Below are 15,263 nucleotides of genomic sequence, written 5' to 3' on the forward strand. Positions count from 1 at the left end.
ATCTCCTTTTCTCATCCTCCTCGACCACTTGTTATCGCATCGCCAGCGTCGAGAAGAGGTCTCTCCCTCTGGCTCCCCTCCAGCCATTCGAATTGACCAGCCAAACCATTCATTGACTCGTCCATTCCCTCGTTCGACTGCGAGGGTAGGACTCGGATGCGATACTAGCTACTACTACCCGCCCAACGAGTCCGATTGACTGCCTCTGCAAGCCTCCCGATTGATATTTCAAACAGACAGACGCTCCTTCTTCTGTTTCTTGATTCTTCATACACACTCTCTCGTCTTTCTTTTCTTTCTTACCCCGGGTTGATCCTGGTCGAACTGGCTAGTCCAGTCCCAAGCGCTCTGTTTCTCGCATACTCCCTTTTTAATACCCAACTGATCGAATCCTCGCCTACTCTGACTATTACTGTCTCCTACGCTCTCTTACGCTCTGTCGCATACATATCACAGCATCAACTTCCGTTTCTCTTCCCTCGTTCTCTTTCGACGCATGATCGTGTCTTGAATTGAATTGTATATCGCAACTCCCATCAGCATGCGGTTTACTCTTTTTGCCCAGGCTGCGTTGCTTGCACTGGGCTCTTTGCCCTCGCTGGGTCTCGCTGGCGGTACTCTTAGTACCAAGGGTCTGTCTTCCTGTCAAACTGACTCTGAAATCGAGATCCAGGACCTTCAATTTACATACACTCGTTCCACCAAGGAAGTCGTTTTCAATGTGGCCGGAACCAGCTCAAAGGAACAGAATGTCACTGCCTCCATTACCATTTACGCCTACGGTAATAACATCTATTCGAAAGAATTCGACCCTTGTAGCCCCGATTATCGCATGGACCAGCTGTGCCCAGGTAGGTCATACTTCTTCCGGGTATCGCTTTAGTTACATTTCGCCCTCTAACTATTCACAGTCCCCAAGGGTCCCTTTTCCGCTGGTGGGTCGCAGCAAATCCCTGCGTCTTTCGCCAGTCAGATCCCGTCTCTCGCCTTTGCCGTCCCTGACTTGGATGGGCAGGCGGAATTAAAACTGACTTCCAAGAAGAGCGGAGACAAGGTCTCTTGCGTGCAGTCAGATTTGTCCAATGGCCGGTCCATGCAGACCAAGGGCGTTTCTTATGCTGCTGCCGGTGTGGCAGGGGCCGCTTTCGCAATGAGCGGAGCCTCTGCCGCTGGTGTTGTCGGCCATGGCGCGGGGGCGGCCACCGGAATGGGCCATGGGCCAGGCTTTGCCCAAACCATGGGGTGGTTCCATACCTTGGCCACCAGCGGCATGCTCAGTGTCAACTATCCCACCATTTACCGCAGCTTTTCCAAGAACTTTGCCTTCAGTACCGGTCTGATCCCCTGGGGCTCAATGCAGCAATCGATCGACTCCTTTAGACGAACCACCGGCGGCAATCTCACGGACAACAACTACGATTTCCTTCGCAATGCGTCTATCGAGTTCTCTAATGGATCGTCAAGCTCGTCCAATGCCAAGCGTGGTGTTGATATGGCAATTGGGGTTGCCAATTTGGTCAAGCGTGACGACGACAGCGGCGATGATGGCGGATTTCATCACTTTGTATCTGGCATTGAGGCCTATGCAGAACAGCTCACCATTCCCCAAGCCAATACCTTCATGACTGTGCTGCTGATTTTCGCCATTGTCGTGGCCTCCATCACTGTTGGCATTCTGCTCCTCAAAGTTATCCTCGAAGTATGGGCCATGTACGGAAAATTCCCGGAGAAACTTTCGAACTTCCGCAAAGACTACTGGGGTCTCCTAGGGCGTACCCTTACCAACCTGATTCTCGTTCTCTACGGGACATGGGTGCTGTACTGCGTCTATCAACTCAGCAGTGGGGATTCCTGGGCTGCCAAGCTCCTTGCCTGCGCTACACTTCTTATATTTACCGCAGTCTTGCTGTTTTTTGCCTTCCGGATTTTTTTGTTGGCTCGCAAATACCAGCAAACAGAAGGAGATGCTTCCAGTCTGTTCGATGACAAGGACAACTGGCGCAAATATAGTCTTTTTTACGATAGCTACAAGAAGGACTGCTGGTGGCTGTTTGTTCCGGTCATCATGTACATGTTCATCAAGGGCTGCATCATTGCTGGCGGAAACGGCCACGGGCTGGTTCAGACGGCCGGTCAGCTGATTGTAGAAGCTCTGATGTTGGCTCTTTTGCTGTGGTACCGCCCCTATGTCGCCAAGTCGCACCAGTGGATTAGCATCACCATCCAGGTAGTCCGTGTTTTGTCGGTGATCTGTGTCTTGATCTTCGTCGAAGAGCTGGGCCTTTCCCAGACCACCAAAACTGCCACGGGCATCGTCCTCATTGTCATCCAATCCACTCTCACTGGCGTCTTGGCCATATTGATTGCTACAAATGCAATCATGGCGTGCGTCCGCGAGAACCCTCATGCCAGGCGAAAGAGAGAAGCCGGTAAGCTACACTTCCTCATTGATCATTCTTTAACAGCTGCTAACGCATTCTTCAGAAAAAATGGATCGTGACATCGATGATCTCACACCGCTCGATGCACGGCAGTCGTTGCTCATGGAGAACCCTCCGCGCAAAGAGTACGCCGAGATGGCCAAGTTCAACTACACCGGTCCCTACGGGCCCTACAAGGACCAGGTGCAGGTCCGTTCCAGTCCTATGGAAAGTACCGATAACTTGGTTAGCACTGGTGATCTCGAAAGCGGCCACATCGGTCGCAGTGAGAGCCGACAAAGTCGTGATAGTCATAGTTCAGTGGAAGGGCGCGAGCCCACGAAGCCTGCATCTGGCCTGGCTAAGTGAGTCCAATGGACTTTATGGATTTTTACGACATTTTCTCTCATTACCTATCAGCTTGGCATCTCCTTTCTATTTTGGTTCTGTTTTGGGTGGTTAGACGACTTTATCGCATTGGGACGGTCCTTTTTATAGATCTTCGAGTTCAATCATTCCTTTATTTCGTTTTTATCTTTCGTTTTAGATTTTGGATTATACTACTTTAGCCAGCCTTGTATTACTGTTTATCTGGAAAAAGAAGTTATGTGGTTTATTTGTGTTGTCTGATAGTGTGCAATGGTGCACACATACAGCAGTATATACGACCATAACGTATGGAAACTAAAGCTACCCGTCCGTACATATACATACAGTAGTGATAATAAAATGTTCATGAAACTATCCAGGCGGCCTCTATCTATAGCGATCCTATCCTTCGGCGCCTTTGACCCGGTTCATTCCTGTATTTCAATCAGCAAAAACAGGATTTACTTGATGGTATTGACTTAAAAAGAAGGGGCCACGCAAGTGATATTTATACGGCCTGTTTGACATAAACCTTTACTGGTACACAGGTATGTTAATATTCAGCACGAGCATTCCTATGAAAGGCAAAAGGTTAATTTTAAGACTATCCTGGAAATTATGCAGAGTGACTCTTCAACTAAACGCTAAGTAATGGATTGCTTGATGTATAAACATTTCCAAAGAGAGCAGTGAATCAGTGTCAAATAATAGCAAGAAGAAAAAAAAAAAAAAATACCATGCTTGGGCTATTGTTTGTGTTTTTGCTTGAAAGAGAAGAAATAGAACAAGGCAACGTAAGACAAAGAAGAAAAGACGTATTCAAACAAAGGGAAAGAAGAAAAAACGCCGGGTAGTTTATTTTGCGGTAGTCCTTTGCGAAGGAAAACAGCATTATCAAGTGGACATATTAACCATGGCCTTTCTTCTTTCCTTTTCATTTCCTAGCCCCGAGAGTAAGGGTGGAAGCCTCGGTGTCCTCCGCGGCCACCCCCACGGTAGTTGGCACCGGGTTTCCCAGCGTTCTTAGGGCCCGTCGGGGCGTTTGCCGGCGGAGTACCCTGGGGTTGAGGGGTAGTCCCTGTATTATGTCAGTATGTTGTTGATCCACTACGAAAAGTGATGGTTATGGAGTGCATACCACGTCCCATACTTCCGGCACGTGTCATACCTTGAGGCCCACTTGGGATGTTCGGTTGGGGAACTTCGTCGTACATGCCCTCCCATGAGGTCGGGCCGCCTTGCTGATACGGCGAGAAACCGCGGTTGTCTACGACGCGACGAGCCTGCTGCTGTTCGTATTTCTGCTGCTCGAAAGCAATTTGTTCATGAGCATTATAACCAGGTCCGCCACGGTTACCTGTGAAGTTGCCTCCTGTACCTCCTCCTGCTGCTGCTGGTGAGCCAGCACCGCTGCCGTTATTGCCCATACCCATTTGCCCTTGCATGTTTCCGGTGGCTGCATTGTTGGTTTGACCTTGGCCCTGGCCTTGCATTTGCTGCATCTGTTGCATCTGCTGTATCATTGCGGGATTCATTATGTTCTGCATCTGCGGAGTCGGACTCTGCGATGGAGGACTCATGCTTCCCTGCTGTTGGTTATTGCCCATTTGCATCTGCTGCATCTGTTTCATCTGCATTTGTTGCATCATGGCCGGGTTCATTCCACCCATTCCCATACCGCCCATGCCGCCTTGACCCTGTGCGGCTGCGACGGCCATTTGCTGTTGCATCATGGTAAAGTATTGCTGCATACGCTGCCAATACTGTGCCATCATCTGAGGAGTAATGCCAGGACCCATTCCAGCTTGGCCTGCAGCGCCTTGTTGCTGAGAGCTATCGACGCCAGCCTGACCTGCATCGCGGAAACCTTCCCGGCCACGACGCCTCCGCTCTTCTTCATCGCGCAGGTTGCCCCGTGGCTGGGCCTTCTTGACCTCGATGGGCTTGCCCAGAATATCAAGGGGCCGCGATAGAGCTGCTTCAACTGCTGCCTCACTGTCGAACGTCACAAAGCCGAAGCCACGAGGGCGGCCGGTATCCTTGTCGATCATTAAGGTAGCATCAATAACGCGGCCGAATTGCATGAAGAACTGCTTAAAATCCTGCTCATTTGCTTCTTGGCTCACACCACCGACGAAGATCTTGCTTGTCTTCTCTTGTTCGTCGCGGGGAATCGCACGTTTGGGATCAATCTTTCGAATATCGTAAGTTTACATCTTGCTCGAGAGGGAGAGGATATCAACTGCTTACAATCTTTCCATCCAAATAATGCTCTTTAACCATCACAGTATTGACTGTCTTGGGGTCCCTAAATGTCAAGAAACCAAAGCCTCGAGAGCGACCAGTAGCACTGTCGCGCATTACGGTGCACTCTTGTACCTCTCCGAATTGGGAGAAATAGTCTCTCAGCGATTCTAGTCTCAATGGTTAGATTGCATCCAACAAGATATCTTAACACGATCTCAATGGGATGAAGCATACGGTCTGTAGTTTCCCAGTTCAAGCCACCGATGAACATTTTCCTATCCAACAAAGCTATTAGTCAAATGATCTCGCCATATATGTAGAATGACAGGTAGACAATGTGCTATCGAGTAAAGCTATCGACTCGCGTTTAAGAAGAGAAAAAAAAAAAAAAAAAAAAGGTCGGCCGGGTTTTGTAGGTCGAGAATGCTGAGAAGTTGCCGACGAACGGGCTGTCTAAATAGCAGACGAGTCTCGTATGCCAATATCATAAAATGACCGAGATTCACTGAGGAAGAGCCATAACCATATCGTATCCGACAATGCACGGTGATGGGAGAAGTTGGAAACATCGTTGATCATCGGATGGGTTGGGACATCCAGGCAGGGCCAAGTCGCCGTTGTTGCTGCAGGATCAGTTCCTACAACAAGAACTGGGGGCATGGTTGAAAAGACGCTGTCGACGGTGACACTCAATTGTCTAGAGGGATTTCCACTGGTTTACGAGACGACCCAGTGGATTGGGAGCCAAGCAACAGGTTCTCCAAGACCCGGAGGCCATGCGCAGCATGTCAGGCGTAACAAAAGTGAAATTGCTTTCTTTTCTTTTTCTTCTGACCAAGGATCCTTTTGCCTGCCTGCTAATAAGAGTTCGAAGCTAGGTAAAGCTGCGCGAAGATTCCCAAAAAGACAGCCCAAGGTATCTATTCCTTGCTCTGCTCTATCAAGATTTATCGAAAAGATGCTATATAGTATCTGCTGTACTATAGTCGCTCGTAATAAGGGTTCGAAGAGTCTGTATGTAGTCCGACATTGATATCGACGCTGACCCGCTGCCATAGATGCATTTGTTTCCATTCGGGGGCGCGTTTGCCTCTTCCAAACTGGGGCTCATGGCTGAATTCGAAGTGTCTCTAGAGAGCCCCGTGTCCGTTATTGGTGCATAAAGCAACTTTGGAAAAAGCGACTGATCCAGTCTCTCCATCACATATCAATGCTCCCCAAAAGCTTTCCCAGACAATCCTCTTCAGATGACCGACGAGTATACCTTGCCCTCTCACTACCAGACCTCTAAGACCAAATGGTAAGTGAAGAGATGAGGCGGGCAAATGAATATTGTCGATGTCCCCAAACGTTCCAAAGAGAGCCCATACGCCATAGCAACTTGTGAATCCCAGGCAATACGGTGGCGAAGCTGACAGCTTTGCCGGGGTGGGGGGAATAGAAAGAGGGAGAGGAACAACTGGTGTAATATAATGAAATGGACTTACCCGTCTTCCTTGATACCGGTCCCTTGGGGCTCCGGTTCTGCAGCAGCGGCCGGCGCATTGATACCTCCATGACCATCTAATTGCCCTGCACCATACGCTTGCGATGCATCATACCCCTGGTACTGGGGTGTCTGGTAGAAGTTCTGTGGAGGTTCCGCTTCAAACTGGGGGGTCTCGACACTCTGAGCGATATGGCCAATGGGTTGAGCTGCAGTGGCAGATGTCGCAGAGATTGAAGGTCTTGGTACTTCCGTCGCTGAAGTGGCTTGGGCGGTAGGCTCATCTGCTTCGTACCTAGAAACGGCCAAGACGTCAGTCAAAATGCGGAACGTGGCCAAAGAACGAAGAGAGCCTTACAGATCGGCGAAGAGATCATCTTCGACACCCTCTGGATCCGCCATGTTGACTCTTTGTGAGGACAAAAAAAAAAAAAAAAAGAAAGAAAAGAAAAGAAAAACAGATAGACAGTGAGGTGATAGACACTCAAAGAGGCCGACTTTTCCGCCTTGAAGATGAGACTAGGAGACTGTGTCACGTTCCCAACCTAAGGTCTCAAGGACTCGAGTTCATTGGATGAAATGAGTAAATAAGACAAAACAACAAAGGGCAATAGCCAATATTGGTGATAATTGGCAAATTATGGTGATGGGATGATATGATATGGGGAGAGAAAAAGAGAAGAGGAAGAACGCGAGAGATGAAAAGAAAGCGGAGAAGTCCCCGAGAAAGAGCGACCGCGCGGGAAATGAACAGCGGGCAATACTTTGGTCCGACAGACAGCAGCAAGATCTCCGACTCTCAGCTCAGGGACCACCAGAAACAAATGCTGGAATTCGATTGATTACTTCTATTTATTTTATTATTCTTTGCCGACGAGGAATAGAGCTATTCCGGGTTGTTGAGTGCCCCCGCCATATAACACCAACAAGCATCCAACTCTCGTTCAACTCCCGATGATCTGTACTATCTCGCTCTACGCCTGAGACTCGCACACCATGGCGACTAAGAAGGGCCAGCCACAGGTAAGTTCGAGCATGGAAATTCTCTGCGAATCAATAGCTTTCATACAAGGAACTCAGTGACTGATCAATTCCCCAGGAAATGGTCCAGGTTGGTTCGTACCTCACTTACTCCCTATCTTGGGAATCTCCGTTACAATGGCTGATGTAGCTCATCTATTTATGGGCAATATAGATCGCTCTGAGTATGTGCTTAGATCCAGTCTGTTCCCTAGTTCTGTCGCATTCATGCTGACAATCGCAAAGACGGGCCGGATCCCCTTTCTGGAAAGGCAGCTCGAGTTCCTTGAACCAAGGAACTCCCAAGTCCCATGAGCAGAATGCGGTCGTGGGCGCCTCATATTCTCATGCTAATATCTTAAAGTTCGCCGTTCCCGTGCAATTGGCCGTCCGAGTCTAGAAACTGACACATGCGTTCCGAACAGAGGGATCCCACAGCAGAATGCGCCTCCCCGAACACCTCCTCGATCATCGTCTGCACATACCCAACAAACCACATCATCTCCCCACCGACCAGGAGCATGGGGCAGTGCATCCGCTCACACATCCTACCCGGGTATCACGAGTTACGCCGATGAAGAGGACGACGAAGACGATGATGACGAAGAGGGCGATATTGTCTACGATGATGATGAGGATGAATTTGGACTCCCTAGTATTGCTAGCATGCGAAGGAAACCAACCAAGCGTTCCGACGCTTTTCAGTTCAAAACCGTTGATACAGGTGGTGGTGCCGGTGGTGACAGAAGTACGCGCAGCGGCGGCTTTGAAGCTGCAGGCAATGCAGCAAATCTGGGGTATGGACTGGGGTCAGGCAGGTTTCGCGCCAATAGCGCGGATATTGCCGAGGAACGTGGTACGCCAATGTACCCCACTGCCCGAAAGGGGGAGGGTAAGATTCTCCGGCCTCAGTATAAAGAAATCCTGAGAGGTAAATCAATTCCGAACCGCAAGCTAAGAATTGGCTTTTTACTGACTCCTCTAGATCCCGCTCATGCCTTAAACCTCATAAACCATTCACCGCCACCAAAAAATGCATCGTCGAAAGAGAATGACGAATACTCGAGCCGCATATCCAGGATCAACAAATTCAAACGTCTCCTGCAAACAAGCACCGTCCCCCTAACCGAATTGAGGAACTTGGCATGGTCAGGAGCTCCTGAAGAAGTACGAGCTATGACTTGGCAGCTTCTCCTCGGTTACCTACCGACTAACAGCGAACGACGAGTTTCCACCCTCGAAAGGAAGCGCAAAGAGTATCTTGATGGTGTTCGACAAGCCTTTGAACGCAGTGCTGCGGCTGCGGCAAACCCACCACCGTCGACAACTGGACGTGGACGGGGTTTGGATGAAGCAGTATGGCATCAAATAAGCATAGACGTGCCGCGCACTAGTCCTCATATCCCGCTTTACGGCTACGAGGCTACACAACGCTCCCTAGAAAGGATTCTTTATGTTTGGGCCATACGGCATCCAGCAAGTGGCTACGTGCAAGGAATAAATGACCTTGTGACGCCTTTCTTCCAGGTTTTTCTTGGAATTTATGTCACAGACCTCAACGTTGAAGAGGGCATGGACCCAGGTCAACTACCAAGAAGCGTTCTTGATGCCGTGGAAGCGGATTCTTTTTGGTGTCTTACGAAGCTGCTCGATGGTATACAGGATAATTACATATATGCACAACCAGGCATTCATAGGCAAGTCAGAGCGCTACGAGATTTGACCACGCGCATCGATTCTGGTCTTGCGAAGCACTTGGAGAGTGAAGGAGTGGAGTTTATGCAATTCAGTTTTCGATGGATGAATTGTCTGCTCATGCGGGAAATGAGCGTTCAAAACACCATTAGAATGTGGGATACATATTTGGTATGTGCAAACTTCAGCTACAGCAGCCAGGAAACATACTCATTATAATACCAGGCTGAGGAGCAGGGCTTCTCGCGATTCCATATATACGTTTGTGCAGCTTTTCTTGTTAAATGGTCGGACCAGTTGATGAAAATGGACTTCCAGGTGGGTATAACTTGTCTGACGCTAAGTATGAAGGAAAATGAGCAGACGAAGCTGACTATATACAGGAGATTATGATGTTTCTTCAAGCTCTTCCAACAAAAAACTGGACAGACAAGGATATCGAACTGCTGCTGAGCGAAGCATTTATCTGGCAGAGTCTATTCCAGGACTCCCGTGCCCATCTTCGTCCGACTGGTGAGAAAGCGCCAGAGGATGGTTTGTAATAATGTCAATCATAATTCATTAATATGCCCTGGATATGTCGTACTCTTGGATTTTTTCCCAGCATGTTGCATAAGAGAAATACGATTCCCATGTTCAAGTGAAATGGAAACCCTTTTGGTTAAACGCCCACAGCAACTTCAGGAAATCATTCTCATCACACATCCTTGCCCGCTTGTCTGCGAGCTTTGTCTCATCTTCCAAGACCTGGCGTACTTTCTCGCGCACCAATTCTGCGACCTTCCCCTTCTTCTTGCGGTTCGGGTTGTTCTTCTTAAGGGCTTCCTGGACACGAGCATTTGCTTGCTCCTTGAAAAAGTCTGGCACATCATCTTCGTCGTCTACCTCCATGGTCTGATCTTGATCTTCCTCTTCTGCGTTGTCTTGCGCATCACCAATGTCCATAGCGTCACCGCCTTCATCTTCAGCAGGCCCATCCTCAACCGGAATGTCATTTTGTGCGCACCATGTCCGATAATTTGCTTCCAACATGTCCATGATGCCGGTTTGCCCAATGAAGCTGGACCGAATAGTCTTATTCTTTCTGACAAAGACAATTCGTAAGAGCCCATCCCATTCTTCATAACTGATCTGTGGTCTGGGGTTCTTGGGGACCAGACGGACGACGCTCGACTCGACAAGCGGTGGAGGCTTGAAGTTGTTTTTCCCAACTTTCATGATATGATCGATCTTAGCCCACATTTGCGCGTTCACGGAAAGTCGACTGTAAAGCTTATCTCCTGGTTTCGCGAAAAGTCGTAGGGCGAATTCACGCTGGAACATGAGAATGCAGACCCGAGGTGCGGGGGAGGTCGCAAGAAGTTTGAAGGTAAGAGGGGAGGAAATCTAGTAGCGATTAGCATACACAGTCAAAACAGAACCCAGGCGTATATAGCCATACCTGATAAGGGGTGTTGCTAATGCAAACATCGAAGTATGGGAGCTCTGTCTTAATCACATCTCCCAGAATGACATCCAGACGCTGCTGCACCGGGGTACCCTGAACACGCTTGGTGATTTCTGCCGCCATTCGAGGATCCAATTCGACAGCGATACATTTCTTCGCCTTCTCGAGGATCTTGACTGTCAGATTACCTGTACCGGGACCAATTTCGAGAACAACCTGCAGTGCGCGATGTCGTTAGCATGTACCATCAATATATAAGCGCATCCCTCTCAAGAGATTTACATCACTCTGCTTCAATGCTGCCTTGTCCACAATAGCCTGAGCAATACCGGGGTTCTTCAACACGTGTTGACCGATATCCGTATTCATCCTGAAGACACTGCTGGCGGCTTTCGTTTTGGCGGCCGCATCTGCGTATGGGCTTTTCGCAGCGCCACTGCGCTTATTTGTCTTCACCTTGGGCATTGTGCTAAAATAGCTACCGGTGATAGAGCAGGAGCCGGGGACTAAATCGTGGATCTAAGAAATAGAAAGGGATCAATTGAGCGGCAATGCTCGTAGACTTTTTTTTTTTTTTTATCATCGCGGACGTACCGATAAGATTACCGGAACCCGGCTCTATGTTGTTGCGTGCCATGGCTTTCGACGCCATCGAATTCCAGTTTACTCTTAAATCCAGCGACAGCAACTTAGTGCTTTTTATTTGCGCACAGGCTTTTCGTCAACATGGCGTCCGGGCGAAAAGATTTCTTGAACCAACCAGCCCCCGAAAACTACGTTGCGGGTCTAGGTCGTGGTGCCACCGGATTCACCACGCGGTCGGATCTGGGACCTGCACGAGAGGGCCCTACTCCAGAACAGATCCAAGCTGCGCTTGCTAAGAGAGCAGAACTTTTAGGTGCAGCTCCCCCGACGGCATACGGGGCTGCTCAAAAAGGCGGCAAGGAAGACGAAGAGGACGAAGGAGGGGACGATGAACGATTCCAAGATCCAGACAACGAAGTCGGTCTTTTCGCCTACGGCCAGTTTGATCAGGATGATGACGAGGCAGATCGCATTTACGAGGAAATAGATGAGAAAATGGACAAGCGACGGAGGATAAGAAGGTTAGTAGCATTTCTCCTTGGCCCGAAAACCATTCTTTTTTGTTCATCGGGTTCACCCCGGTTGTTTTGGACAGCAGACCGACTTGAATACTCGCCACCTTATAGGGAAGCCCGCGAAAAACAAGAACAAGAAGAACACGAACGAAAGAACCCCAAGATCCAGCAACAATTCGCCGATTTGAAACGTTCCTTAGCTTCGGTTTCCGAGGATGACTGGGCCAACCTTCCTGAAGTCGGAGACCTTACCGGAAAGAACAGACGAGCGAAGCAGAATTTACGCCAGCGTTTCTATGCTGTACCGGACAGTGTTATTGCCGGCGCAAGAGACGCGCAGCAATTCGATACTACCATAAACGAGGACGGCACACAAACCGAACGTGGAGGCGGGGACGGAGCGATGACGAACTTTGCGGATATCGGTGCTGCTCGTGACAAGGTGCTGAAAGTCAGACTCGACCAAGCTGCGGGATCGACAGGTGATGCCGCGTCGGGAAGTTCGACAAGTATCGACCCGAAGGGATACCTCACGAATCTCACGCAATCAGAACTCAAGGCTGGTGAAGTGGAAATTAGTGACATCAAGCGTGTTCGCGTCTTGCTCGAGTCGGTAACGAAGACGAACCCGAAACACGGCCCAGGTTGGATTGCACTTGCACGTTTGGAGGAGTTGGCTGGGAAAATGGTGACCGCCAGAAATACCATGGCCAAGGGTTGCGAGCTTTGTCCGAAGAGTGAAGATGCGTGGTTGGAGAATATCCGGCTTAACGAGGGACATAACGCCAAGGTCATTGCTGCGAATGCGATTAAAAACAACGATCATTCGACGAGACTTTGGGTCGAAGCTATGAAATTGGAATCGGATACTCGTGCAAAGAAGAATGTTCTGCGGCAAGCTATTCTACATATTCCTCAGTCCGTTGCTATCTGGAAGGAGGCCGTGAATTTGGAAGAAAATCCGGCTGATGCACGTCTTCTCCTCGCGAAGGCGGTCGAGATGATTCCTCTATCCGTGGAGCTTTGGCTTGCTTTGGCTCGCCTTGAATCTCCAGAAAATGCGCAAAAAGTCCTCAACGCTGCCCGTAAAGCAGTTCCAACGAGCTATGAAGTGTGGGTTGCTGCGGCGCGACTACAAGAGCAAATGGGTACTTTCCACAAAGTCAACGTCATGAAGAGAGCTATCCAGTCTCTTGCAAGGGAGAATGCCATGCTCAAGCGAGAAGAATGGATAGCGGAAGCTGAACGATGCGAAGAGGAAGGCGCAGTTCTCACCTGCGGTGCGATTGTCCGTGAGACGCTGGGATGGGGCCTGGATGAAGACGACGACCGCAAGGATATCTGGATGGATGACGCTAAGGGCAGTATCTCCAGGGGCAAGTACGAGACTGCTCGAGCCATTTACGCCTATGCGCTGCGCGTCTTCGTCAACCGTAGACCCATCTGGCTCGCAGCAGCCGATCTGGAGCGCAACCATGGTAGCAAGGAAGCGCTGTGGCAAGTTCTCGAAAAGGCTGTGGAGGCGTGTCCACAGAGCGAGGAGCTATGGCTGCAGCTTGCTAAGGAGAAGTGGCAATCTGGAGAAATCGATGATGCACGGCGAGTTCTCGGCCGTGCCTTCAACCAGAACCCCAATAACGAAGACATCTGGCTTGCCGCCGTCAAGCTGGAAGCTGATGCCGACCAGACAGACCAGGCGCGAGAGCTGCTCTCCACGGCCCGTCGCGAGGCAGGCACAGATCGTGTTTGGATCAAGAGCGTCGCATTCGAGCGCCAACTGGGCAACATCGACGACGCTCTCGATCTCGTAAACCGAGGTCTTCAAATCTACCCCAAGGCTGACAAGCTCTGGATGATCAAGGGTCAAATCTACGAAGCCCAGAACAAGTACCCACAAGCCCGGGAGGCATACGGAACAGGTACCAGAGCGTGCCCCAAGTCTGTCCCTCTCTGGCTCCTGGCATCCCGTCTGGAAGAAACGACAGGCGCAGTAGTCAAGGCCCGTTCCGTCCTCGACAGAGCCCGTCTCGCCGTCCCCCAAAGCGCAGAACTCTGGACCGAAAGTGTCCGTGTCGAAAGACGCGCGAACAATATCGGTCAGGCGAAGGTCCTCATGGCAAAGGCGTTGCAAGAAGTGCCCAATTCAGGATTACTCTGGAGCGAAAGTATCTGGCATCTTGAGCCACGGCCGCAGCGTAAGTCACGGAGTTTGGAGGCGATCAAGAAGGTTGAAAACGACCCGATTTTGTTCATCACCGTGGCGCGGATCTTCTGGGGTGAGCGCCGGCTGGAGAAAGCCATGACCTGGTTCGAGAAGGCGATTGTTTCGGACAGTGACTTTGGAGATGGGTGGGCTTGGTATTATAAATTCCTGTTGCAGCATGGCACAGAGGTGAGTACCATCTCCAACCCCCTCTTCTGCGAGGCATTGCAACCCATAAAAACAATTCTAATCAACTATTCTTTCAGGAAAAACGAGCGGACGTCATCTCCAAATGCATCATAACCGAGCCCAAACACGGCGAAGTCTGGCAATCCATCGCCAAAGACCCAGCCAACGCGCGCAGGTCAACCGAGGAGATCCTCAAACTCGTTGCAAACAACATGAATTAATGCTTTCCATCCATGTCCGGTGTAATAATTGAGGCCTTTGCTTTTGCTTTTACTTTCATGGGATGGAATGCTATTGCGATTCTGGCGTTTGGGACTGGTTATTCCTTACCTGTATTATGAGAGATAGAACATACTACAAAGATGGCCATATCCACTGAGTGGGTAGTGGCATGTTATTTTGAAAGTTGCTTTTCTATAAGCGTCGCACCAGAAAGGAGTATATATAAAGCAACAAATGGATCATCTTTTAAAGCCAACGAATTGTACATATTGCACATCACTTCTAAGAAAGAGTAAGTAACTAGTAGGAAAGAAATATAAATAATAAGAACCATAAAACCTGTCAAGTCAACCCACGGGTATCGAACAAAATCCCACCACTGGTGGATCCAAGTCATCTCGTCTTTTTGTTGTAAATGTAACAATGTAAAGCCTTCCCTTGACCAAACCATACTAAATATCCAATCCGGAGATACCACAGCATAGCACACTCTGCAAGTCATGTCCTCCTCTAGCAATAGTAACATAAATAAATCTGCAAGGAAGAGGCGATAGACCATGGGATCCAAGATGATAGGAATCGAAGATGGAAACGCAAAAAACAAACAAACAAACAAACAAACAAAAAAAAAAAAAGAGCAAACTCCATGCCAGATGCGAGAATAAAACAAAGAAGTTCTCATGTCACAGCGTGACAAACAGCCTTCCTTTAGATCCCCAGGACGCCAGACCGGACGTCTTAGTCCTTGGTCTAATTATATCAAAATTAGCATCAACAAACCCAACACACGGAAGATTTGCGGGGAAAAATAAATGAGGAAAGGTAGAATGATACATATGTGTCGGAGGTAGGATGTAAGAAGGGA

The 15,263-nt window shown here is 49.3% G+C and overlaps 7 protein-coding genes across 7 annotated transcripts; 3 read left to right on the plus strand and 4 right to left on the minus strand.

Moving 5' to 3' along the window:
- The first annotated feature begins 406 nt into the window (after positions 1-406).
- On the plus strand, positions 407-2,898 carry EURHEDRAFT_111200 (transient receptor potential ion channel family protein). Its single transcript, XM_040777690.1, has 3 exons — positions 407-851; positions 912-2,429; positions 2,485-2,898. The coding sequence occupies exons 1-3, from the start codon at positions 542-544 to the stop codon at positions 2,787-2,789; spliced, it is 2,133 nt and encodes a 710-aa protein (XP_040637534.1). The 5' UTR covers positions 407-541; the 3' UTR covers positions 2,790-2,898.
- Positions 2,899-3,730: 832 nt separating this feature from the next.
- Positions 3,731-5,307, minus strand: EURHEDRAFT_459162 (heterogeneous nuclear ribonucleoprotein HRP1; the record flags this gene model as incomplete). Its single annotated transcript, XM_040784556.1, has 4 exons — positions 3,731-3,867; positions 3,928-4,981; positions 5,040-5,203; positions 5,271-5,307. 4 exons carry the CDS (start codon positions 5,305-5,307, stop codon positions 3,731-3,733), a joined length of 1,392 nt encoding a protein of 463 aa, XP_040637535.1.
- A 1,212-nt stretch (positions 5,308-6,519) lies between these two features.
- Positions 6,520-6,924, minus strand: EURHEDRAFT_459191 (uncharacterized protein; the record flags this gene model as incomplete). Its single annotated transcript, XM_040784559.1, has 2 exons — positions 6,520-6,817; positions 6,881-6,924. The coding sequence occupies 2 exons, from the start codon at positions 6,922-6,924 to the stop codon at positions 6,520-6,522; spliced, it is 342 nt and encodes a 113-aa protein (XP_040637536.1).
- A 560-nt stretch (positions 6,925-7,484) lies between these two features.
- EURHEDRAFT_111901 (GTPase-activating protein GYP1) lies at positions 7,485-9,826 on the plus strand. Its single transcript, XM_040777692.1, has 7 exons — positions 7,485-7,545; positions 7,622-7,727; positions 7,789-7,905; positions 7,968-8,473; positions 8,528-9,408; positions 9,463-9,555; positions 9,621-9,826. The coding sequence occupies exons 2-7, from the start codon at positions 7,681-7,683 to the stop codon at positions 9,777-9,779; spliced, it is 1,803 nt and encodes a 600-aa protein (XP_040637537.1). The 5' UTR covers positions 7,485-7,545; positions 7,622-7,680; the 3' UTR covers positions 9,780-9,826.
- A 47-nt stretch (positions 9,827-9,873) lies between these two features.
- EURHEDRAFT_378839 (dimethyladenosine transferase) lies at positions 9,874-11,149 on the minus strand (the record flags this gene model as incomplete). The annotated part of the gene is made up of 3 exons (XM_040779110.1): positions 9,874-10,623; positions 10,679-10,900; positions 10,967-11,149. 3 exons carry the CDS (start codon positions 11,147-11,149, stop codon positions 9,874-9,876), a joined length of 1,155 nt encoding a protein of 384 aa, XP_040637538.1.
- A 208-nt stretch (positions 11,150-11,357) lies between these two features.
- On the plus strand, positions 11,358-14,656 carry EURHEDRAFT_413847 (U4/U6-U5 snRNP complex subunit PRP6). The gene is made up of 3 exons (XM_040782267.1): positions 11,358-11,790; positions 11,896-14,176; positions 14,254-14,656. Exons 1-3 carry the CDS (start codon positions 11,411-11,413, stop codon positions 14,395-14,397), a joined length of 2,805 nt encoding a protein of 934 aa, XP_040637539.1. The 5' UTR covers positions 11,358-11,410; the 3' UTR covers positions 14,398-14,656.
- Positions 14,431-15,188, minus strand: EURHEDRAFT_111281 (uncharacterized protein). The gene has a single exon (XM_040777691.1). It carries the CDS (start codon positions 15,078-15,080, stop codon positions 14,571-14,573), a length of 510 nt encoding a protein of 169 aa, XP_040637540.1. The 5' UTR covers positions 15,081-15,188; the 3' UTR covers positions 14,431-14,570.
- Between the last annotated feature and the right edge of the window lie 75 nt (positions 15,189-15,263).

The sequence above is a fragment of the Aspergillus ruber genome, assembly GCF_000600275.1.
Source record: "Aspergillus ruber CBS 135680 unplaced genomic scaffold scaffold00019, whole genome shotgun sequence".
NCBI lineage: Eukaryota > Fungi > Ascomycota > Eurotiomycetes > Eurotiales > Aspergillaceae > Aspergillus > Aspergillus ruber.